General features: G+C 40.2%; 1 protein-coding gene and 1 pseudogene across 1 annotated transcript in view; one reads left to right on the top strand and one right to left on the bottom strand.

Moving 5' to 3' along the window:
- The window catches only part of LOC126473238 (histone demethylase UTY), a 224,612-nt gene that overhangs the window by 160,445 nt on the left and 37,651 nt on the right, over positions 1–26,516 (top strand). Inside the window, exons 7-17 of the mRNA XM_050100158.1 lie at positions 1,958–2,108; positions 2,569–2,682; positions 2,951–3,112; positions 3,950–4,198; positions 4,417–4,617; positions 6,782–7,521; positions 7,604–7,833; positions 9,990–10,195; positions 10,302–10,607; positions 14,939–15,075; positions 15,163–15,281. Coding sequence (XP_049956115.1) covers positions 1,958–2,108; positions 2,569–2,682; positions 2,951–3,112; positions 3,950–4,198; positions 4,417–4,617; positions 6,782–7,521; positions 7,604–7,833; positions 9,990–10,195; positions 10,302–10,607; positions 14,939–15,075; positions 15,163–15,281 — 2,615 coding nt within the window. The remainder of the gene's footprint in view (positions 1–1,957; positions 2,109–2,568; positions 2,683–2,950; positions 3,113–3,949; positions 4,199–4,416; positions 4,618–6,781; positions 7,522–7,603; positions 7,834–9,989; positions 10,196–10,301; positions 10,608–14,938; positions 15,076–15,162; positions 15,282–26,516) is intronic.
- Positions 18,396–18,513, bottom strand: LOC126428127 (5S ribosomal RNA; annotated as a pseudogene).

Below are 26,516 nucleotides of genomic sequence, written 5' to 3'. Positions count from 1 at the left end.
AGCAAATATTGAAGCCTCAGTTATTTTTCTTTTTGACCAATTATCTTGTCTAGAATGTTCTTGCTTCTAAGACATGATGATCCAGTGAGCGAGGTATCTTCAGTTCATCAGCTGTTACAGGAAACCAGCATGTGTTGTCTCTGCTTCAATTGGTAGCTAGTGTTTCTGCTGCATAAGGGTTTGTTTCTCTTAAAGTGCACTCAACAAAAATTGTGTTGTTGGAAATTCATTTATGACCTGAAGTTCTATTGGATTTTATCCCTGATGTGACAGAACCTTTGCTTCAGTTTTGGATGTCACAGTGAAAATAACTAGTTTTAGGGTAATCAGCTACGTTGACCCAGTCCGAATGAGTTGCCTTTGAACAGTCTGCAGCATGCTTTGTTGTCATCGTAGCACATATTTCTTGATCAACACACTGTGTTGCATACTTTTAGTTTCCCTATTGTCCAAAATGCTACAGTTTTCATCACTTGATGTTGTATCACTTTGCAGTGTCCTAGTCTGTACCATTACTCAAATCATCGAAATCACTTTCTTCTCTTGGGTTCTACTTTGTAGGCATTGGGCATGTTGTCACTCTCTGAGTTCATGAAACACAGACTAAATGCATGTAAGCTTGAATTAATTACTCAATTTCACAAATGTACAACTAGTGTCATCTTCCGATATGGCTGCAGAACAATTGCAGAAAGCAGCGAGCTATAGAAGAGTTGTGTGTTGCATCTACAGTACTGTGACGTGTGTATCAGTTACTGTACTGCAATAAGTGGAACTGCTGTAATGGTTGTGCCAGTCATGGTATACTGATAGGTTAAGTAATATAAAAGTGTGGTTTGAGTACAGTCCATACAGTGGTTCCCCTAGCAGTAACAAACACAAAAAAGTGGTTAACTATTGTTGCTCCACAATGAAAACTACACTTTTCATTAGAACATTTGCATCCAGCAAACCCTTTCACAGTGCCTCTTATGAAACTACAGCCTGGCTTAGTGGTTTTAGGCCACGCGGGAAGAACACAGAAGAGTCAAGGAGTAAGGTCATGTGGGAAGAACACAGAAGAAACAAGGAGTAGACACAGGGACAGGCAGGAGGGCAGTGGATTTCTCTGAAAATCTTCAAACTGTTTAAGAACTGTTAATTGCTGCAATTGTAGCATACATTGTGACTGTGGAAAATGGACTTTTTTTGTTTGTAAATTGATGTCTTCTATCATGGTGGAGGTGTTAGTGAATGAGATTTAATGCAGAAATGTTAGAGAGATGAGTCCTTCATATCATGGAAGAAAGTTTGTTGAGCACAGAGATCCAAGTGAAACAAATTGGGTTGATGATGTTGAGATACTCCACACTCCTAATCATCCCAGACCAAGTGAACTGGGGAAATGGTAAAACACTGAAATCACATCTGGCAGGAGGAGGATTCAGTTTCCTGTCTGGGTACCTATTCAGAAGAAATGAAACTTCAAACTTTGTCTAGCACCCAGATTTAGATTTCCCTTGGTTACCTTGAAACATAGATGTGAATGTCTTCAGTTTTTGGAAAGACTGTGGGCAGTCTCCTTTCAGAACTTATATTTTCCTTATTTCATTTCCATTTCAGAAAACAGGAATCCACAGAATCCTTCCATTAAATTAATCTCCAACCTGTTAGTTCCAGATCTTGTGTCGGTCCAGTCTTCTCATACATCCTGATCATTTTTTATTCACATTAATTCAGTTATAAATCTGATGATCTCATCGAATTTTATAGTTCAGTTAATGCCATTACCCGTATTCCTTCTGCTACATTTTCCCAGGATTATTGACATTATACTGGGAAATATTTTGATTTATGCCTCTTTTGAGACTTGAAGCTTATTGTTTTGCCTGTTCTATATGGTTTACTAAATAGCTACAATTTCTTCCAATTTTGGTGAGAAATGTGTATCCATATTATTATTCTTTTGTCATTTCAGACGTCGGCAACTGCCATCAATAGAGGAGGCATGGAACCTCCCCATATCTGCAGAAATGTCATCACGACAACAGCAACAACAGCAGCAACAGAACCAAGCTGTTGCGCAGCAGAGGGGGCCAGGAACACCATTCCAGAAGGGATATACACAGGTTAATATGTTTATAACATCCCTATGTTTACAAAGTATGGGAACATGAAGTTAGTTTACACAAGCAAGCTGGTGATATGAAGTGACTGAAGTAATTAAGAAGTGGAGGTTATAATAATTGAAATAAGCTTGAGTTTCAGATATATTACGGTAAGTAAATTGTTTAGTAATCTAGAACAGCATATCAGTATAGTTCAACGTTCAGTAAACTGCTCTTTGTTCCCAGAATGTTGATTTTCATCAGCAAAACCACAAGCTCTTGCTGTGAGCAGCCTACATATCATGGTATTAAAAATGTCTTGCTCCCAATTCCTCCTTCTCCTCCTACTCCTAATCTTTTCTTTTTTCTTTTCCTCATAACATTTGATGTATTTTTAAACTAGTTGTTATAAAATTTACTTTGATTTTGAAGTAGTGCAGCCCATACCAAATGGAAAATTTTAAATTTCTCTTCTTTACAGCCAGGACAACAACCTCAGTACAATGGTATAAATGGCCATCACCAAGTCTCTCCCCAGGGTCCTCCTCCACCCTATCCAGTGCAAACAAATGCTGCTGGGACGAAGAGATTCAAGGTCATTATACTTTTGAAATGTTTTATTTTCTGTGCAGTATATTTAATAAATAAATTATACTGACATATACTAACTGCAAAAAAATTATAGTTTACTGAATTTGCTATAACATACATCACTCATATAAACATTTTCTTGTGCCCTGTCTTCCTTTCATTTTATTTGATTAAAATATCCAGCTGGCATGCTGTATGTGCAAGGGAATAAGTGAAACTAGACTTCTACTGTTTATACATATATTCATTAACTGATCTATTTTGTTTCATAGAGTGGGGGAGATGTAGTTGAAAATAGCCCTCCTGGTGCAAGAGTGGCACCAGCAACCAACCAACAGAGAGCAGTGCCACCACCAACATTTATGAACCAACAGCAGCTACACATGCTCCAGTATTTGCAACAGAACATAGCGAACCTTAACCCACAACAACAGGTAATATGACACAGAAAAATATGGACTTTATGCAACTGATTTTTCTGTGACTGTGTATGTGTGTTAGCACTCATGCTAGTGTGTACACTAGCATAAGCCTTTTTTTGTTCTTTCTTCATTAATTCTCTTCATTCTTATATATGCCTCTCCTCCTGCTATCACTTATGTGCTGCAATTAAAATTCATACAGTGTTCCAAAGATGGTACATGTCCTTCTTTTGCAACTTTTAACTAAGTGTATCTTGAAATAGTTTAGAAATGTTAATTGACCTTTTACAAAAGTTTGTGTGTCACATTCTTTCTTTTTTTCTGACCCCAGTGTCAATTATATTTTCTGTTGACTCTATTTTTACAATTTACTGAAGGGTAGGGAAAAATTTTTCTGAATAGATGCTGGCAAAAAATTGCTGCACAACCTACATTTATTAATTGTATTTGTACAATTACATTATTTGAGTTTGTTTCAGTGAAATAATTCTGTTTAAAGAGCTTAAAGTTTGAGTTGTTCTCTTTCATTTAATATTTCTTGAAGTTATTTGCTATGCATCACACAGTGTCCCATTTATGCTAATTGTAAAGAACATCTTTTTTTGGATGTGCGCTTATGATGTAAGCGTATTGGTTGGAAATGTTTTTTTTTTTTTTTTTTATAAAACACTCATTATAAATCTGTGTTGCAGGGAAAAATATTGTGCTATTAAATTGCATTTTAAAATGAATACTTCTGATAGTTTGTTCATTATATGGCTGTCAAAGTTTCGTTTGACTTGCACTGTTGCATTTAATATAAAAAGAAAAAAAAGAAAGGTTGTTGACAAACCAGGACTCTTTATTTAGGGTATGCTGCAGCAGTTGCAACACCAGTATCGATTAATGCAACAGCATCAGCTGAAGCTACAACAGCAGCAGCAGCAACAACAACAACAACAGCAGCAGCAACAGCAGCAACAACAGCAGCAACAACAACAGCAGCAGCAGCAGCCACAAAGACCTGCAGGAATTACAAGGCAACCACAGCAGCCAGCACAGTATTCACCATACCAACAGAGTTCCGTTATTAAAACATACAGTATGCCACAGCAAACAGTAAGTTTTGACAGAAATCATATGCATATAAAATTAGTTTTTTGAGTTATTTTTATTCATGATATTTTAGCCTGCTTTTTTATTTAAGAAAAAAATTGACATATTAACCATTTCACATTTAACTGAGTTTTCTTTTTGGTACTCGGAAACACTTCATACATTAGGCCTACACAAATTTTAATTTGAACTGTCTGTTCCACAATACTTTATTTTTACAGCAGGGTTCAGTAGCACCACAGACTGGTTTTACGGATGCTAGTATTGGGTATTCTGCTGCCACACCTAGCACACAGCAATCACCTGGAATGCCCTACAAAAGTGCAACAGTGGACCATCAGTTATCATATCAACAGAGAACATCCTCCCAACTGCAGCATTATCCATATGGTACTCAGGCTAATTCTACAGGCTTCACACAGGTAAGATGAGCTTGCAGCTCTTACTTATACTTAGCCACATCTGCACCCCACAAACTATTCTTCATTTAACCAAGTGATGTGTTACAGTGGTTAAGACATTAAACTCACCTTGAGGAGGAGTGAAGTTCAAATTCCCATCCACTGATCTTGATTTAGATTTTTCATGTTTTCCTTAAATCACTTAATGTGAATACCAGGGTCATTAATTCAAGTAGTGCATGGCAGTCCTCCCTCGCATCCTTGTGCCGTTCAAGGTTTTGCTCTGTCTTCAATGCTGTCTTTATTGACAAGATGCAGAGACCCAGTCATCTTTCCTTCTTTATGCTCCATTTAAGACTGATGATGTGATAATGCAATGGCAGCAAATTAATGGAATTATAAAACTTCTATGGCTGGTTTACAACTTTCAGGAAGTCAGTCATGTAGTTTGTTTTCAGTATATAGAATTTAATTAGTGTGTATTCAGAAAATATTGATTCATCATATGCATGTCCTTCATATTATCTTTTATATGCTATACATCGGATACCCTCATAAGTTATTATAACATTTTAGTGAACTTTGCCCTACACGCAAGTAGATATGAGTGATTCATTAAAGTTTCAAATTTTCTAAACTTGTTGCTCTCATCTCCAAGAAACAGGAATACTTTTATACAATTGAGTTTTAATTAAAACGATTTATCAGATAATGAACGAACAATGACAACTTTCTCTCAGTATAATGTTGCATAGGGTAGAAAAATACTCAGGAGGGAGTGTCACTGGTCCCACTTTAGGACACAGAAAAACAAAAGTCACATGCAAAAGGCAGGAATTAGAGGATATGTTTGCTTTCTTTAATGAAATATATGAACTTTTCCTGCCTTTTGTCTATGAATTTTGTGTCGTTAAGCCATTGATGTTTCCCTGAGTCCAATTCAGGCTGACTGCATATTCTAACTGCCCAAACTCAGTGTATGAGATTGATATATGTTACCTTGTTGAACATAATACGTAAAAAGTAATGCTGTCCACAATCGAAGATTGATTTGAACACCACAGTGGTTTATTACTCATGGCGCTTTTGGGGGTGGTATACCCTTGCCTTCACTCAACCTTTGAACTGACATACTCAGCCAGTTAGAAGGGGACCAACATTTTTTTGCCATTTGGCTTCATTCACTTTTGAAATAATTAAAGTAATATGTCTGGAGATTATATGTGTTGGAACCATTACAATAACTGTTACAATTCCATATCCCATCCAAATGTTAATATATTGGTTGGACAACCATTATTGTAATAAATGGTACCTTGCACAGGCTATGATGTGGACTGCTGGTCTAGCCCATATGGATAAACGGTGTGCAAGAGGTAGTGCAGCAGTATATGCAGGTACATGGAAGAACTGTGCATCTGGGAAAGTACAGAAGAGGTGCTGTCAGAAGGGAAACTTAGTATGGCAGCTTAATTAGTAAGAGCATTTCACATTAAAGATAAGGTTCCGTTCTTGAGTCACATTCAGGAACACACTTTCAATCTCAAGAAGTTTCAAAAACTGTGCACACTCCACCAAAGAGTGAAAATTTCATTCTGGATTTCCTGAAATAATTCCATATTCATCGGATATTCCTGAAATGACAAAATGACAATGTTCTTGGGGGGATGGAAGGGAAGTCAGTGAATGAAAATGGCAAGTAGTATGCTTGAAGGCACAGATTTTAGAAATGAGAAACAAGTAGGCTCTTGCATATCTAAATGAGAAACCAACAGCTTTGCAGTTCAGGCATTTACGTCTTGTATCACTTTATTCTCCCTCAGTTTGGTTACTTGCTTGTATTTTTGTTTTAACTCCAGAGAGCAGTCGTCAGAAAGGAAGCTTAGGGTGGACAGCTAAGTCCATGAAAGCACACTACTGTGAGTCAGTTTGTTCTTGTATTCCACAAACATAAGCTGCCCCCCTTATTTTCAGTAATTATTTTAATTCTTTGTTTGTTAAAGACTTAAATGAAAAATATGTACATATTTTTTCATGTTGGTACCTTTTGTGTTAAGTGATTCAGCCTGAAAAGTTCCCTGACGAAGAAAATGCAGTGGGAGGCTTTTTAACCTTGAAATTTTATGCTTCTTCCATTATTAAAATGTTTTTCTGATTTTTATGTTACTGGTTTTATCTTCTTCAGATATCTTCAACTACAACACCTCATGCAACACCGCCAGCTCATTCAACTTTGGAGTCAAGTTCTTATCACCATACTTACCCAACATCAAATTCTCCTTCGAGCAAAGAACTTGCTGTGAGTGACCAAGAGCTACAGGCTTTACTTTCCCAGAAGGATATTGCAACATCACTAGCAGAAGATTTGTTGAAACATTTTGGGTCAGGTAGTGAAGATTTAGATGTGAAGGTGGAAGAGCCTATATCAACAAATCAAGTTGCCATTACATCAACATCAAATCAACAAAACTCCAATACTTTGAGCTCAGGACCATTTTCTCCCTCAAATTTGCCAGATGACAGTAGTGGCAATAATTCTTCAGTAATAATGAACTCTGGTGCATCTACTGCTGGCGAAGCTGTGAATGTAAAACAGTCGATGTCTCCAGCAGTCAGTACTGCAAATAGTCCAAAACTTGAGCAGGCACCAACACCTTCGTCCAGTGCTTCTACTATAACATGCTCACCCAAACAAGAGATAAAAACAGAAGGAATATCCACTACTGTGAAAAGTGAATCTCAGAGCTTAATTACGACAAGAAGTACTTCACAAACTTCCCAGAACACCAATCGTGTTCCATCAGTATTACAGCAGGATTTGAAAGTAGAAGCTGCAGTTTTAGAATTTTCGAACTTATGTGAGCCCCAACCTGAAACAGAATACAGCATAGATATGGATGCCAAGTCTGTGATAGAGGCATGCAAGTAAGTATCTTAGTCCTGTATTTCCAGCATGATGGCTGTTCATATTTTCCACAACTGTCTGTTCTTTACTTCTGTTTTTTAGGGGCCGAGGGCTAAATGGTGTCTCAAACTGCAGCATTTTGTCAGACCGTGCTCCTCCACCGCAGCCTCCAGATCCACCTCAGCAGCGACTAACAAGAGAACAGCTGCTTCCTCCAACTCCCTCTGTGTACCTGGAAAACAAAAAGGATGCATTCAGCCCACAGCTACAAGAGTTCTGCCTCAAGCATCCAATTGCTGTTGTCAGAGGCCTAGCAGCAGCACTTAAATTAGGTATCTCTTTAATAATGCTGTAGTGAATAGCAGAGATTCTGAATTTCATGTGTAAGTTTTACAGGGGCTATCCATAAGCTTTTAGGTATCACTTCAAAAAAATAAAGACATGTAATTAATTTTTTCTGTGTAAATGTCCACAGTTCTGATAAACACTGAAATTGGCGCATCACAGTACTATAGTGTGTTGTTATAGGAGTCAAAACAAAATGGTCCATCTCATTGGTAAGTGGAGTGCCTGTGCAGTAATTCATTTTCACAGCAGTGAAAAAGCTGTAGCTATGTTGGGGCCAATGTAGACACAACTGCAACATTTCTGTTGCTTTTGAAAGTGAATTATCTGTACAATAATCCTTTTTATCTACAGACCATGCCATTTTGCAACATACTATGGTGTGAGGTTTTTATAGTGTACCAGTGTTTAAAAACAAACAAAACTGAATTATCTAACTTTATTTTACTGAGATGATGATTAAAATTTTAGGACCAGACATAAGATAGTCTATCTGTGATCTACTTTCAGTTTAAGAAATTGTAAATTTTATTTTTGTAATCATATCAGCAAATTAAATGATTTTTAATGCTGGATATTAATACAACCTGGCATTCAGTTTCTGTGAAGACATAGGTAACACTGTATGTTGTGATTACATGTGATTACCTGGTACTGTGTGCTGTATTGGTGTTTAAATTCACATCCGTGCTTGGAAATGACAGGAATCCTGGGAATCCTGGTTCCCAGTATGGTGTATGTATAATCAACACAGCAATTACTTTCTATGGAGAAAGAAATTCGTTAGCACTGTTGGTGGTGTTTGTGGAGTATATGAAGAAGTTGATTTAAACATGTCTTTCATGAGTAGCTGGTTTAAATCAGTGCAGTCTCTTCTGTACTTAACTATTTATATTTTCTTTAATTCACTTCATACAGGCACGTGAAAATTCTGCTGACTCTCAGCTTTCTTTGTCCCAAGAAAGATCATAAGGTTACATTCTTGGTTTGTCCTTTACGATTAGTTTGCCAGTAGCTGATGTAGTTCAAGGCACTTGGCCTTAAGAGCTCAAAAGCATGTGTGTGAATAAGGGGAGCAGTAGTCAATTACTCAACAGTCCAACTGTGACAAGAATATGATAGATGCAAATTACAGATTGAACTTGGCGCAATTGCATATTATTCCACCCCAACAGGAGGGAAAAAACTATGGATTCAGAGCTTCAAAATACAAAGTAATTTATAAGGACCATTTTAAACCTTCCTCAAGACAGTGTGTGGACCATGGTTAATTCTAATTAAGATATCTATTCTTCTTCTTCTGCTTCATTAGGACCCTTCAAGATCACTTGTGGCTTGTTTTGCAAGTCTTCTTTCTTCTCAATACCTCTCCACTCTCTTGAAGCTTCTGTTTCTTTCTTCTTCTGTTAAGATAGCTTTGATTGGTGTCCGGCCGCCTGTGACCATCCACCAACCCTTTATACTTCTCGCTGTCCTGTACTACTGCCTGCAGACTCCTTTCTTTTATTCCTGCTGCCTTCCAGTCATCTCTCACTTCCTTCACCCATTTGTTTCCCATATGACATGTTGCATTCCATATCTTTTTTGTCAACCTCTCTTCATCCATCTTCATGATGTGCCCAACAAATTGTAACCTCCTCTTCTGTATCTTGCTCAATATGGATTCAATATTTTCATACAGTTCCTGTTGTGTTCTGTGTATCCAGATATACCCATGTTTTTTGGTGTCTTATATGTCACAAAATTTTCCACTCTCCTCCTCCAACAGTATACAAGCTCTCTTGGCGAGTGTGATCGTTTCTGATCCATACAGAGCAGCTTTCTTACAGTTGCTGTGTAATGTCGCAATTTGGCATTCCGTGTCAGATTTTTCTTGTCATATGGTGTTTTCACCGCATACCAAAGCTTCTGCATAAGCTGTGCCCTGTCTACCGCACTACTGTTGTTCTGTATGTCACCCGTTATCTTCTCCCCCAAATAACAACTACTATTGACTTTCTCAACCACTTGGCCATCTATTTTCCAGTCGGACTCAGTGTTCGGTGTCTTAGTCTTTCATATATAGAATGGTACAGATTATATTTAGTGATCAGTCTCTACTGTAGATAACATTTTAGCTAACTAGACATTTTTTGTCCTTTAGACCTAGGTCTGTTCTCAACAAAGACACTTGTTGAGGCAAATCCAGACCATAGCGTTGAAGTTAGAACACAAATGCAGCAAACATCAGATGAAAACTGGGATCCACAGCAAGGCCGAAAAGTTTGGGCCTGTATTAGTCACAGATCACACACCACTATTGCCAAATATGCTCAGTATCAGGCATCGTCTTTCCAGGACAGCTTGAAGGTAAATTAGTCTCACATGATGCTTTTAATGAATAATACGCTATACAGATATATTGCACATTGGTGAGAACTCTCATGCCAGTGTGAGGGCTTTTTTATTTTTTCAGGAAGAAGGTGAAAGAACAGCAGGAGCACACAACAGTAATCTGTCAGATTCGGACTCGAAAGATTCTACAGGAAATGTGCGTCGAAAGAAAGGAGGTGCATTTGGAGGTTCAGGTGGTGGGAAGTCGGGGCCCAAAATGTTAAGATTTGGTACTAATGTTGATCTCTCAGATGAACGAAAATGGAGACCTCAACTGCAGGAACTCATGAAATTACCAGCATTTGCTCGTGTTGTCTCTGCTGGAAATATGTTGTCCCATGTTGGTCATGTTATTCTTGGCATGAACACAGTACAACTGTACATGAAGGTACTATTATTTAGTTACAAAACTATTTTCAACAATTCAGAATCCTTCTGATATGCTTGAAAAATGTATGTATAACTTTTTCAGCTGTTGCAATTTTGTTTGTTTTATTTTATTTTCATGAACGATAAGTCACACAGAGTTTGGAGCAGTGGATGATAATATCCTTAGTTTTATTGTTGAAAGTGTCTGTGTATTATTTTTCATGGTTTTCATATTTAAAGTGTTTTGTGCGTTGTAATCAGAGATGCAAATCTTACCAGCAGGAATATACATTTGTGGACTAGAAATATTAAGCTGTGAAAGTCCTATGGCACTGATAATGTCATTTACCTTAATTTTTTAAGTCATTATTATTTTTCTGTGAAAGCATAACCGTTTGGGATCGTATGGTAATGATAACACTGTTTAGCTTAATTTTTTATGTGGTTATTATTTTTCTGTGAAAATGTAACCGTTTGGGGTGTTTCAGATTAAAATGTTAGTTTATGTTAATTCTTCACTGATATTGTCTATAAAGCATATATAAACAGTCTCTCATACTTTCGTGTGAGTCTAGTTAGTTGTCTTTCGTAAGAAATGTATTGCTCATTAAAGAGAGGTAATGATTTTGAAGCCTACCCCCAGTCTAAAAGATATCCTGCTCTTCTCTTATATTGTGCCTATCACAATTTCTTGCTATGTGAGTCATTGCTTGCTATATGGGTCATATCCCTGTGAAATAACCTAGTGCAGGACGATACCCAATGCACCCTCCCACCTGTTACTGTTTCTGAGCTGTTCTGATTTCTAACAGTGGTTGTTTCATAAAATTTCATTCTATACACATCAAAAAAAGTTTTGCTTCACCCCAGCTCTCAGAACTCCTGAAGATAGACATTGACTGTGGATATTGTATCACAGACACAATCCCTTTGACTGTTCATAGATGTCACTAAACCTGCCCAAAGATGTAAACAACCATGCGTGACAGAGGGTGTCCAACAGCCGATCAGTTCCAGTCAATCCACCAAGAAGGAGGTACATGGCTCGTGGTGTCTGTAGATCAGCCATGCCTAGATGGTCAATACCATGGTTCAATCGCGTCCGCATTGTTGCTTTGTGCCAGGAAGGGCTGTCAACAAGGGAAGTGTCCAGGCATCTCGGAATGAACCAAAGCGATGTTGTACAGACATGGAGGAGATACAGAGAGACAGGAACTGTTTATGACATGCCTCGCTCAGGCCACTCAAGGGCTACTACTGCAGTGGATGACCACTACCTACAGATTATGGCTCGGAGGAACCCTCACAGCGATGCCACCATGTTGATTAATGCTTTTTGTGCAGCCACCGGATGTCGTGTCACAACTCAAACTGTGCGCAATAAGCTGCATGATGTGCAACTTCACTCCTGACATCCATGGCAAGGTCCATCTTTGCTACCATGACACCATGCAGCGTGGTACAAATGGGCCCAACAGTATGCTGAATGGACTGTTCAGGATTGGCATCACATTCTCTTCACCAGTGGGTGTCACACATGCCTTCAACCAGAAAATTGTCGGAGACATGTTTGGAGGCAACCCAGTCAGGCTGAATGCCTTAGATACACTGTCCAACGAGTGCAGCTAGGTGGAGGTTCCTGCTGTTTTGGGGTGGCGTTATGTGGGGCCGATGTACACTGCTGGTGGTCATGGAAGGTGTTGTAACGGCTGTACAATATGTGAATGCCATCCTTCAACTGATGGTACAACTATGTCGGCAGCATATTGGCGAGGCATTCGTCTTCATGGATGAAGACATCATGCACATCTTGTGAATGACTTTCTTCAGGATAACGACATCGCTCGACTAGAGTGGCCAGCATGTTCTCCAGACATGAACCCTATCGAACATGCCTGGGATAGATGGGAAAGGGCTGTTTATGGATGACGTGACCCACCAACCACTCTGAGGGATCTACGCCGAATTTGCCATTGAGGAGTGAGGCAATCTGGACCAACAGTGCCTTGATGAACTTGTGGATAGTATGCCATGATGAATACAGGCATACATCAATGCAAGAGGACATGCTACTGGGTATTAGAGGTACTGGTGTGTACAGCAATCTGGACCACCACCTCTGAAGGTCTTGCTGTATGGTGGTACAACATGCAATATGTGGTTTTCATGAGCAATAAAAAGGGCGAAAATGATGTTTATGTTGCCCTCTGTTCCAATTTTCTGTACAGGATGCAGAACTCTCGGAACCAAAATGATGCAAAACATTTTTTGATGTATGTATTTTATTTCTTGCTTTGTTTAACTACTTACTTACAGTTCCAGTTATACTCCTGATCTTAATTATCTGTATCGTTATTGTACTATGAGGGGTGTTCAATAAGTAATGCAACACATTTTGGTTGTGAAAGCGGGTTGGTTTTGTTCAGGATTCCAGTACACTGCATTAGTCTCCGGTCTTTTGGCTATAAAACCATATTTGTCAACTCTATCTTTGTTCGATTTGACTGCTTTATGCCACCTTATTGGGAGGGCCTATATGTCCACATGCTACCACTCTACTGCATCAACATCAGAGTCAATGTCTTGCTGCATCAGTAACCTCACCATTATCCATATACTGCTTCCTGCAGAGTGCATCCTTCACTGGGCGAAATGGATGAAATTGGAAGGTGTGAGATCCTGGCTGTAGGGATCATAAGGAAGAACAGTTCATTGAAGTTTTGTGGGCTGCTCTTGGGTGTGCAGACTTGTGAAAGTCCTTGTGTTATGGAGAAGCAGGAGTTTCTTTGCATTTTTATGGTGGCTTTCTTACTGAGGTCATTTCTTAAATTTCCTGAGGGTAACACAATACACTTCGGAGTTGATCATTGCATCATTAGGGAAGATATCAAACAGAATTGGCATTTTGTTTTCAGTTCAAAGTGATGAACCTATGTTTCATCACCTCTGATGATGTTTGACAAAAAACCGCGGAGAAGCCCTCGGACGTTGGCGCGCCAGGTACATATAGTCAGCGCCCGCGAGCTCGGCTCCAGTTCACCACCGGCAATGGAGGGTGAAGCTTTGACAATGCCAGCCACTCGTGCTGGCGAAACATCAGAAAAATCATTAGATGAACGTCGGCCGAAGAACCCGAGACAAAAACCAATAGGCAGTTTGTCAACAAGTGGCAACGAAAGCCTTAACAATTTTGTAAAATTTGTCATGCTCAGCCTCATAACATGTAAGCAATTCTGCACAGATGGTCCTTTGTTGCTCTTCGTGGTCTTCTGTTAGGCGGTAAGAAACCCAGGATGCACACCCCATTGAGTACCCCCAACAGGTGTATGGGCATGTCAGCACTACCATCAGAGATGTCCAGTTGAGCAGTGAGGTGTTTGATTGTGATCCTTTGACCACATGAAATGTGTGTGTCTGCACGTTCCAACATTGCAGAACTCACAGCTGTGTGTGGTCAGTTGACATGGGGGAGATCGGAGAGGTTTGCATGACCTTTTGTCAATGATGACAGACACTTTGATGATGACTCACCATACTTTTGTTGACTGCTAGGTCTTCACAGACATTGTGCAGTTTCCTCTGAATACCTGCATCACTCTGGTTTTCCGTCAAAAGAAACTCGGTGACAGCTCTCTGCTTAGAATTAGAACACACTTCCATTAAAGACTCCAATTTGAAGGCTACACATAACTCTTGTCACCTATTGAAACAAAATTGAAACAATAAGGGCTCAAGCAGGAATATTTCACAATGTACCACAACAAAATTTGCATTTTTCAACTGAGAATGGCCAAGGAAAAAAGTGTGTTGCATTACTTATTGAATGCACTTTGTACTTGTAACTGATGTTGCATCCTTTTTGTGACTTCACCTACTCAAATGTGAGATTCAAATATTACTTTAATTATGTCAACCACATTAACATGCCTATGGCAGCTGGCAAGTTTAATATGATATTTGAAATCTGTAATGTCAAACACTTGCTGTACAAGGAGATGTTGAGTAGTGAATAGATTAATAAATAAGAATAAGAATTTGAATTTTACTGGTCAACTTTTGAACTTGGTTCCTCCTTTATATTTAATCTTAATTGCAAAGTTGAACATTTTGTTCATGTGCTTAACCACTGTTCAACACTTTCATTTGTGTAATCTCAAATCAGTAGTTTATTAGAAATGCAAGTTCTGACTATAATATGTAGTTCATCATAGTACTTGCATTAAAGATTTTAGGTGGACACTTTGAAATATATGATGGGATGGATAGATGTTCGTGTGTTGGAATGCCTCAATTGTAAAGTGTCTACAATAAATTATAGAATGCTGTTTAATCTGTGGTGTTTAATTTCAGGTTCCTGGAAGCAGGACTCCGGGACACCAAGAGAATAATAACTTCTGCTCCATCAATATTAACATTGGCCCAGGTGACTGTGAATGGTTTGCTGTGCCTGATGCGTACTGGGGAGTTATTTACAATCTTTGTGAAAGGTACACTGTTCAGAAATTACGCAGTTTACAGAAATTTCATTTGTAATCTAATTTTTGGTGAATAACACTATTGTTTTTTCCCTCTAGGAATAATATAAACTACCTTCACGGCTCCTGGTGGCCTTCTTTAGATGATTTATATGAGGAAAATATACCAGTCTATCGATTCATGCAGAGGCCAGGAGATTTAGTATGGGTCAATGCAGGTTAGTGCTATTTCGACAAAATCTTACACATTTCTTCCCCTCTTTTTTTTCTTTTCCCATTTCCTCACCTCTACCTTCATCCCATCTCCCTCAAATAACTTTTCCCTACAAATGAATATATGTGTATTTAAATCTTGCTACCACACACGGTATATAAGCCAGAGTACTGACTAATTATCATTCACTAAATCAATTATGAATGTGATTATAAATTCTCAAATCTGAGAACCAGTTATCCAAAGCAGCTGTGAGGCTATGCAACTATTATTTAAGATGGAGCTTGAGTCAGTTGTAATCCAGCATGTCCTGTACTTATAAAATATTGTCAAAGTGAAAGTAATGTGGTAGAAATAGATCCTGGTGTATATATATATAAAAACAAAGATGAGGTGACTAAGATACAACTACTGCTGAGGGTGCGGGTGACGATGAGGCGTGACATGTCCGAAACAACCTTCTTGGTATTTCTTCTCAGTAATTGGTTAACTTGGAATACTTTAAGCGCCATTTGTCTCTTATTGCCGTTATTGTTTGAATCGTGAGAATGTGGATATCAGCGGGCCAACAGGTCTCAAAACGAGTTTCGGCTTTAGTACAACTTACCGAACGAAAGCGCTGGCAGGTCGATAGACACACAAACATACACACAAAATTCAAGCTTTCGCAACAAACTGTTGCCTCATCAGGAAAGAGGGAAGGAGAGGGGAAGACGAAAGGAAGTGGGTTTTAAGGGAGAGGGTAAGGAGTCATTCCAATCCCGGGAGCGGAAAGACTTACCTTAGGGGGAAAAAAGGACAGGTATACACTCGCACACACGCACATATCCATCCACACATACAGACACAAGCAGACATATTTAAAGACAAAGAGTTTGGGCAGAGATGTCAGTCGAGGCAGAAGTGTAGAGGCAAAGAAGTTGTTGAAAGACAGGTGAGGTATGAGTGGCGGCAACTTGAAATTAGCGGAGATTGAGGCCTGGCGGATGACGAGAAGAGAGGATATACTGAAGGGCAAGTTCCCATCTCCGGAGTTCGGATAGGTTGGTGTTGGTGGGAAGTATCCAGATAACCCGGACGGTGTAACACTGTGCCAAGATGTGCTGGCTGTGCACCAAGGCATGTTTAGCCACAGGGTGATCCTCATTACCAACAAACACTGTCTGCCTGTGTCCGTTCATGCGAATGGACAGTTTGTTGCTGGTCATTCCCACATAGAATGCATCACAGTGTAGGCAGGTCAGTTGGTAAATCACGTGGGTGCTTTCACATGTGGCTCTGCCTTTGATCGTGTACACCTTCCGGGTTACAGGACTGGAGTAGGTGGTGGTGGGAGGGTGCATGGGACAGGTTTTGCATCGGGGGCGGTTACAAGGATAGGAGCCAGAGGGTAGGGAAGGTGGTTTAGGGATTTCATAGGGATGAACTAACAGGTTACGAAGGTTAGGTGGACGGCGGAAAGACACTCTTGGCGGAGTGGGGAGGATTTCATGAAGGATGGATCTCATTTCAGGGCAGGATTTGAGGAAGTCGTATCCCTGCTGGAGAGCCACATTCAGAGTCTGGTCCAGTCCGGGAAAGTATCCTGTCACAAGTGGGGCACTTTTGTGGTTCTTCTGTGGGGGATTCTGGGTTTGAGGGGATGAGGAAATGGCTCTGGTTATTTGCTTCTGTACCAGGTCGGGAGGGTAGTTGCGGGATGCGAAAGCTGTTGTCAGGTTGTGCTTTTTGACGAGGGCTGTTTGGTTGAATCTGGGAGTGGGGCTGAAGGTGAGGCCTTTGGATAGGACAGAGATTTCGGATTGGGAGAGAGGTTTGGAGGAAAGGTTAACTACTGAATTAGGGTGTTGTGGTTCCAGATTGTGTTGATCGGAATTTTGAGGTTTTGGAGGGAGTGGAGCTGGAAGTGGGAGATTGAGTAGATGGGAGAGACTGGGTTTGTGTGCAATGAGAGGAGGTTGAGGTTTGCTGGAAAGGTTGTGAAGGGTGAGTGAGTTGCCTTTCCGGAGGTGGGAAACCAGGAGATTGGATAGTTTTTTGAGGTGGAGGGTGGCATGCTGTTCTAATTTACGGTTGGCCTGTAGGAGGATGCTCTGAACAGCCGTGTGGATGTGGGAGAGGAAAGATTAAGGACTTTTATTTATATATATATATATATATATATATATATATATATATATATATATATATATATATATATATATATATATAATAGAGGGAAACATTCCACGTGGGAAAAATATATCTAAAAAGAAAGATGATGAAACTTACCAAACAAAAGCGCTGGCAGGTCGATAGACACACAAACAAACACAAACATACACACAAAATTCTAGCTTTCGCAACCAATGGTTGCCTCGTCAGGAAAGAGGGACGGAGAAGGAAAGACAAAAGGATATGGGTTTTAAGGGAGAGGGTAAGGAGTCATTCCAATCCCGGGAGCGGAAAGACTTACCTTAGGGGGAAAAAAGGGAAAAAAGGACAGGTATACACTCGCACACACACACATATCCATCCACACATACACAGACACAAGCAGACAAGACAAAATGTCTGCTTGTGTCTGTGTATGTGTGGATGGATATGTGTGTGTGTGCGAGTGTATACCTGTCCTTTTTTCCCTTTTTTCCCCCTAAGGTAAGTCTTTCCGCTCCCGGGATTGGAATGACTCCTTACCCTCTCCCTTAAAACCCATATCCTTTTGTCTTTCCTTCTCCGTCCCTCTTTCCTGACGAGGCAACCATTGGTTGCGAAAGCTAGAATTTTGTGTGTATGTTTGTGTTTGTTTGTGTGTCTATCGACCTGCCAGCGCTTTTGTTTGGTAAGTTTCATCATCTTTCTTTTTATATATATATATATATATATATATATATATATATATATATATATATATATATATATATAAAATTTAAAAAAAGTACTCCATCTTCAGTCCACGAGTGGCCTACCGGGACCATCCGACCGCCATGTCATCCTCCATGGAGGATGCGGATAGGAGGGACGTGGGGTCAGCACACTGCTCTCCCGGTCGTTATGATGGTATTCTTGACCGAAGCCACTACCAGTCGGTCGAGTAGCTCCTCAATTGGCATCACGAGGCTGAGTGCATCCCGAAAAATGGCAACAGCGCATGGCGGCCTGGATGGTCACCCATCCAAGTGCTGACCATGCCCAACAGCGCTTAACTTCGGTGATCTCACGGGAACCGGAGTAACCACTGTGGCAAGGCCATTGCTGATCCTGGTATCAACCTTGAACCAAATCTCAAATCTCTGTATACTGAACAACTAGCTACTCTTGGGTGTACTGTTTTCATGCCTCATGCAGTCCATGCAAAGAAATAACAGCTGGCACCAGTATCAGTGGAATAGTATGCATGACAGAATATAATGAGATGCCCCTTTTGTGTCAAAAAACTGTTTGATTTTGTTCTATTGTAGCTAGAGATGGGGTGTGGAGCTTATGTGAAACTATGCCAAGGATATCTGGGGGAAAAAAATGAAAAAGCAAGTTATGTACAGTAGTTTGTTTGGTATGTGGTGCTACTGTTGAAGTCTAAGAAGGGCAGTTTAGAAGACAGGACTAATTGATTTAAACCACTCTGCTTTTACGTCTTCTGTTCAGCTCCTGAAAACTAAGAAATTTATAAAGATGCAAATTTGGCACACACTACAACTAGGATAATGAGGGACAAGTGATTTTGGAATGAAAGTGGTTATTGAACCATTTTGTCAGTTTTCAGGTTTTGAAGCTTACTATTTCAGTTGCTGGACTTGACAGGTCTGCCATTTTACAATTTATGTCACTGGCTGTGCAACATGGCATTGCACATTCAGAATTTTCAGTGTTGAGTGGCTTTATTCTTAATGCTGTCAACTTTCATCCCAAGAGTGATACACACAGTGATACGCATGATTGGAAATAGTTTCTACGTTTGTTCATAGCTTAATATATTAACATATGTGCCTTTACAGAAAAATGGTCATATGACCTTAAAATAATTGCATATTTTTACTCACATGTAACTGATTAGTGGTGGATTAGCTGGCAGACAAATGTTCCAGATTAGGTGATTGCCCTAGGTTTTGGTCTTTAGCTCTCCTTTTAGCCTAAGTGTGTGTGTGTGTGTGTGTGTGTGTGTGTGTGTGTGTGTGTGTGTGTGTGTGCGTGCGTGTGCGTGAATGCTGCAGTGGAAGTATGTGTCCCTTGAGAAATGGTTATTTCATGGGAAATAATGTTACACTGAATATATGCTGCTCAAATTGATTTGAAAAATTTCAAGTCCATTCTCTTTCTCACTAGAATAACTAAAAATAGTTAGCAATGCACAGGATAGTGCTATTCCCTCCAGGGGGTCCACAAACCTTTTGTGGATACGTGCGTGGCGAACATGGGACCCCTAGGTAGTGCAGCTCAGCTCTCTTTCCTTTCCAGGCTGCATACCTTCCCAGGCTGCATACCTTCCCTTTCCACAACCCTCCCTGTCCCGATTCTCCCCCTCCCCACCTCCACCCCCCACCCCTCACCCCCCAGCCCCTTCCATTCCCTTTCTCCCTCTCTTTGGGAGTATGTTTTGTGCCTATGTCCGGAGATGGACACTTGTGACTGTAAGATGTGGTTTCTCTTCTTATCTCTCTATACTGGAAAGTCTCTGTCCTCACTTTGTCCTTCTCTGTTCCTTGATTCTTCTCTTTACCTCCTTCTCCGCTGCGGCGTTTGAGATCTCTTCTCTTCTTTCCTTTTCTTTGTTCCCCCGTCTCCTTCTTTCCTCCCTGTGCGTGTCTGAAGACTGACCCACATGTAGCTGGTGACAGGGTAATGTATAATTCCCTGCCCTGGGTAGACAAGTAGGGCATGTATGCACCCTCTGGTAAAGGCCAGGCCCAAGGAGGGGTGATTACCTGAGCTGGTACCTTCCAAATGTGCCGATTGGTCCCTCTGTCCATTTTTCGGGAAGTGTGACCTGAGGTGTGGACAATCACTTAAGGCGGGGGTGCCCTCAGAGAGGCCCCCCACTAGGAAGGAGTGTGCCATCGGAGATGCCGGTAATCATTGGGGATACTTTCACAATGGTTTCCCCTACTTCTACAACTTCTGACCACAAGAGAAAGCTAGATGAGTCGCAGCCGTGGACAATTCTTCCATCGGTGCCAAAGTTCCTTGTTGTTTCTCGGTCTGACGAAGGCCAAGGCTTGTCCACAGTCAACCCTTTCATTATTCAGAAAGGTGTTGATGCAATTGCAGGTCCTGTAAAGGCTTGTTCCCGCTTACGAAATGGCACCTTGTTGTTACAAACAGTGTCCTCCACGCACATAAATTGTTTCGAACTACACTGCTACACACTTTCCATGTGCGGGTGGAAGCGCACTGTACTTTAAATTCATTGCACGGGATGGTTTATGCAAGGTCACTTGATGGATTATCCAATGAGATCATTCAAAATTACCTGCCTGACCAGGGTGTAACGGCTGTACATTGAGTCATGAAAAGGGTGATAAGGATTTGGTACTGACCCACACTCTCTTCTTGATGTTTGACAGAGTTCAACTTCCATCGCACATTAAAGCAGGATATGAGATCATTTCAGTTTGACCTTACATCTCCAACCCTACATGTTGCTATCAGTGTCAGCAGTTTAATCAGCCAGTTGTGTTCCAATATGGCCAAATATATTACATGTGGCAGGGATGCTCATGAGGGTGACTGTCCACCTCCACCCCTTGTTGCATCAAGTGAATGGGTGACCATGCTGCTTCCCCTAGAGGTTGTCCTATTTTTAAAGATAAACGAATTATTCAGGAAATCTGAGTGAAGGAAAAGGTGTCTATCTTTGCTGCTCATAAGTTATCCGCCAGTAGAAAGTCCACTGTGTTCCCAGCGGGTAAATATAGCACTGTCCTGACCTCTCCTCAACCTAATAAGGAGGTAGCCACGCAGACTGGCGATCTCACCTTTAGCGCCATGGTCGTCAGATCGGCCAGCCCTAAGATCGCCTATTCAACTTCCCCACTATCAACCACTCACTCTAAGGCTCAACCTTCACCGACTCCTACTAAATTACAGGCCTCAAAATCAAATACCCAGACTTCCAGAAACAAGAGCCTACTCATGAAGTTTTTTTACATACCCAAACCTCACAACCATCGACACCTCTCTCATTTCAACGTCCTGCTTCCAAGAAGGCTCATAAGAAACAAAGTTCCTCTCCTTCTCCATCACGGCATGTCTCTTCTACAGTGCCACCCAGCGGTAGCCATCCTCGGCCTTCTTCTGTGGCGCCAAGACGCACCGCTGGTGGCCGATCAACCAGCCGATCACTGGCAGCAGGAGCTGCCCCCGAACAACCTATGGATTACGAACTTCTGTATTTTGTGGAGTGCCGTTCCACGCCGTCAGCTGCTACCTCTCAGTGCTCGTTGAGTTGACGGCAACTGTGGTGAGATTTTTTCCTTTTCTGTCCCCCCTATGTCAGTTATCCATTGGAATATCTGCGGAATTCACTCCAGTGGGGATGAATTGTCAATCCTCTTACGATCCTACTCCTCGGTCTTCTTTTGTCTTCAGGAAACAAAGTTACATCCCCATGATCGCTTTGCCTTCCCTTATTTGCAATTAGTCTGGATTGGTCTCCCCTCTGTCGATGGCACTCCAGCACATGGGGGACTTTACAATTCTTCTCCACGATACTATCCATCACCACCCAATCCCCTTAAACAGTTCCTTGCAAGCTGTTGCTGTATATCTTTCTCTTTCTGGATAAACCTTCTCTCTTTGTACCATACACCACATTCCGTCGTCCACACCAATGGCAAGAGCCAATCTCCTCCATCAGCTCCCACCCCCTCATTTGCTGGTTGGGAACTTCAATGCTCACCATCCGCTTTGGGGATCTCCGCATCCTTGTCCAAGAGGCTCCCTATTGATTGTCCTCTTCCACAAAGTGGATCTTGTTTGCCTCAACACTGGGGAACCTACATTTTTGTCTACCTCCATGTCAACCTCCTCTCATTTGGACCTTTTGGTCGGTACTGTTCAGCTAGTTCGGTGCTTCGAATTGCTCACTCTTGCTGATACACACTCGAGTGACCATTTTCCATGTGTCCTTCAATTACAGCCCCATCTATGTGCCCAAGACACTGGAAGTTTTCCCTAGCCAATTAGACACTTTTCTCCTCTCTAGCAACATTTGATGACCATCAATTTCCTAGCACTGACGATCAGCTCACTTATGTTACAGAAGTTATTTTTACAGATGCGGAATAGTTGAACACCTCATACCTCCTCCATATTTTGATGTAACATCTGTTAAATGTTACGGTGTGGTAAAGGATGTGGTCATCACCACCAGCATCGCCAAAAAATTTACGACGTTAATAATGTTTGTGCGTCTTTTACAAATGTCTCTGGGGATCTGTTTCTCTCAAATATTTGGAGCTCTTTCCCTGTTCCAGTTATCTCTGGTTTAAAATTGAAGGAATGCTTTTCATATGGCTATACCACTCCAGTCTTTTGAGCTTTGTCATATCAGTGGGGCTCAAACCCAAACAAAGCTGCTGTCATGTTTGTTTATTTATTTACATGTCAAGTTCCATAGGACCAAATTGAGGGCCAAATGTCCAAGGTCACGGGACGTGTCAGTACATGAAATTACAACATAAAAGTAATAACAGATAAAAATAAAGTGTTTATGAACCCAATAATAGTCAGTCCATAAGTCTAAGTAAACACAATCAACAATACAACAAGAATCAGCTTAATTTTTCAAGGGACTCCTCGACAGAATTGAAGGACAGACCCATGAGGAAACTTTTCAGTTTCGGTTTGAAAGTGTGTAGATTACTGCTAAGATTTTTAAATTCGAGTGGTAGCTTATTGAAAATGGATGCAGCAGTATACTGAACACCTTTCTGCACAAGAGTTAGGGAAGTCCAATCCAAATGCAGGTTTGATTTCTGCCAAATATTAACTGAGTTAAAGTTGCTTATTCCTGGGAATAAGCTAACATTGTTAGCAAGAAATGACAGTAAGGAGTATATCTATATTGAGAGGTCAGTGTCAAAATACCCAGACTCTTGAACAGGGGTCGACAAGAGGTTTGTGAACATACACCACTTATTGCCTGAACCACCCATTATATCCTTTTAGAATGGGAAGAGTTACCCCAAAATATAATAACATATGACATAAGCAAATGAAAATAAGCAAAGTAGATTAACTCACTTGAGATACCATTCGAATAGTAAAAATGGTAGCATTAAACTTTGAATAAACTCCTGAGTGTGGGATTTCCACAACAGTTTACTATCTATCTGAACACATAGAAATTCGAACTGTTCAGTTTCACTAATCATATACCAATTCTGTGAAATTAAAACGTCAGGTTTTGTTGAATTGTGTGTTAGAAACTGTAAAAACTGAGTCTTACTGTGATTTAGCATTAGTTTATTTTCTACAAGCCACAAACTTGGGTCGTGTACTGCACTATTTGAAACCGTGCCAATGTTTCACTTAACATCCATTACTACTAAGCTAGTGTCATCAGCAAACAGAAATATTTTAGTTACCCATAATACTAGAGGCCATATCATTTATATAAATAAGGAACAGGAGTGGCCCCAACACTGATCCCTGGTGCACCCCCCCCCCCCTGCCCCCCCCCACATGACCATACCTCCAATCAGGGCCCACATCACAATCATTCTCAGTAAGAGGTGAACCAATTATGAGCTGCTCCCAGCTGTTCCCCGTATTCTGTAATGGTCCAACTTCTGGAGCAATATTTTGTGATCAACACAATCAAATACCTTAGTTAAATCAAAAAATATGCCTAGTGTTCAAACAGTTGTTAGACAACTTCTAAAGCAGAACTGTACTTTGCATAGCAAAACGTGTGATACAAAATGATAAATTATCCTTACATACACAGCCTTTTCAATGACTTCAGCAAACACTGATGGCATAGAAATAGGTCTAAAATTGTCTACATTATCCCTTTCTCCCTTTTTATAAAGCAGCTTTACTACTGAGTACTTTAATTGTTCAGGAAACTGACCATTCGTAAAGGAAAAATTACAAATATGGCTAAATACGTATATGTGCAGCACAGTGCTTTAATATTCTCCTAGGCACTCCACCACATCCATGAGAGTCCTTAGGCTTCAGTGATTTAATTATTGACTCAATCTCCCCCTTGTCTGTATCACAGAGGAGTATTTCAGACATCAATCTCGGAAAGGCTATTGCCAAGAAAGTTATATGAGTCTCTGTGGAAACTAAATTTTTATTTAATTCACCAGCAATGCTCAGAAAATGATTGTTAGATACTGTACATATGTCTGATTTATTAGTGACAGAAATATTTTTACTACGAACTGACTTTATATCGTTGACCTTGCGATGATGACCAGACACTTCCTTCACAACTAAGCATATTGTTTTAATTTTTTCCTGTGAATTAGCTATTCTATTTGCATGCCACATACTCATTGCCTACCTAATAACATTTTTAATCACCATACAATACTATTTGTAATGGGCTACTGTAGCTTGTTGTGACTACTTCTAACATTTTGATATAATTCCCGCTTTGTTCTACGTGATATCCTTATCCCTGTAGTCAGCCACCTGGGCTGCCTATTACTGCTAGTACCCCATTTAGAAGTTCTAATGGAAAGCAACTCTCAAAGAGCATGATAAATGTGTTAAGGAAAGCACTGTATTTATCATCTATGTGATCGGCAGTATAAACATCCTGCCACTCTTGTTTCTTGACAAGGCTTAAAAAACTCTCTATTGCTGTTGGATTATCTTTCCTACATAGTTTGTAATTATATGTGACATTTGTTTGAGTACAAAAGCTTTTTAGTGTTAAAATCTGTACATCATGGTCTGAAAGGCCATTCACCCTTTTACTAACAGAATGCCCATCTAGTAATGAAGAATGAATAAAAATATTGTCTATGGCTGTGCTACTGTTGCCTTGCACCCTAGTTGGAAAAAAAAACACAGTTTGCATCAGATCATATGAATTTAGGAGATTTACCAACATCCTTTTTCTTGCACCATCATATACAAAATTTATATTGAAGTCACCACATAAAGCTAATTTCTGGTAATTCCTAAAAAGTGAATCAAGAACCCTCTCTAGCTTAAGCAGAAATGATCTGAAGTCAGGGTGAGGGGACTGATAAACAACAACAATTAGAAGTTTAGTTTCACTAAATTCAACTGCCCCTTCACAACATTTAAATATCTGTTCAGTGCAATCCCATGATACATCTATGGACTCACATGGAATACTGTTTTTACGTATGTAGTCACTCCCCCACCACTCAAGGAACTCCTTGAAAAACACCCAGCTAATCTGTATCCTGGTAAAGGAAGCCTCTGAATTGTCAAGTTATCTTTTTTTATGTTACATTTCCTGGTCATTAAATGATAGAAACATTTCAGATGCTGGCTGGTGCAGTGACTTTTGCCATTTACAACTAATTTATGAAAACTGCGACAAGATGTGTTTTGTAAAGTGTGATCTTTGAAGTCAATGCTAAAGTTCAGTCCCACAAACAAACAGGGGTTGTAATTCTGAAGTCATACCTGAAAGAGTAATAACAAGGTCATTGGATAGGCTGTGGACCTTATTTTTTGCATCACCATTGAGATGACCATAAAATGCATCAAGGCAAAGCACTGGTGTTAGCTTGGAAATTACAGCTGGACAGAGTTCCCATACATTTAGGAACCAGTCCAGCATTTAAGTTTGAGCCATCCATCTCTTCTCATGATTTCAAATCATAACAACAGGGGGCAGCCTTTCATTTTTATGGGTCTTGGGGCTTGTTTTCCACTTGAAGATTAAGACAGAGGAAGTTTGTGACCATTTGCTGTGATTCCCAGTACTACAGATATGCTCGTTTTTCACACCCTGGTGTGTTGATGGTAGCTTTTATTGTCCCCATCTCATCAGTTGTATAGTTACATGGCATATGAAATGAAACTGACATTTCATCAGTGTGTTGCCCATTTGGCCAATAGAAAAATTCTCTCCTTTGTGAAGTGTGATGACATACCATCAACATTCTTTAAGTTTTTTCTCAAAATCCTGTGGAAGTGTTTGGAATACTGTTTTACTTGTGTTGTAGAAATAAGCCACCCTGTTTCATGAAACAGTCAATCCCTCCATGGCTAGCCTTAAACTCTTGCCTTGGTATCTTAAGAACTGCAGATACTTCTTTTACTT

The sequence above is a fragment of the Schistocerca serialis genome, chromosome 1 (assembly GCF_023864345.2).
Source record: "Schistocerca serialis cubense isolate TAMUIC-IGC-003099 chromosome 1, iqSchSeri2.2, whole genome shotgun sequence".
Taxonomy (NCBI): domain Eukaryota; kingdom Metazoa; phylum Arthropoda; class Insecta; order Orthoptera; family Acrididae; genus Schistocerca; species Schistocerca serialis.
The sequence above is the reverse complement of the archived record's forward strand: the minus strand, read 5'-3'. Positions and strand labels throughout refer to the sequence as shown.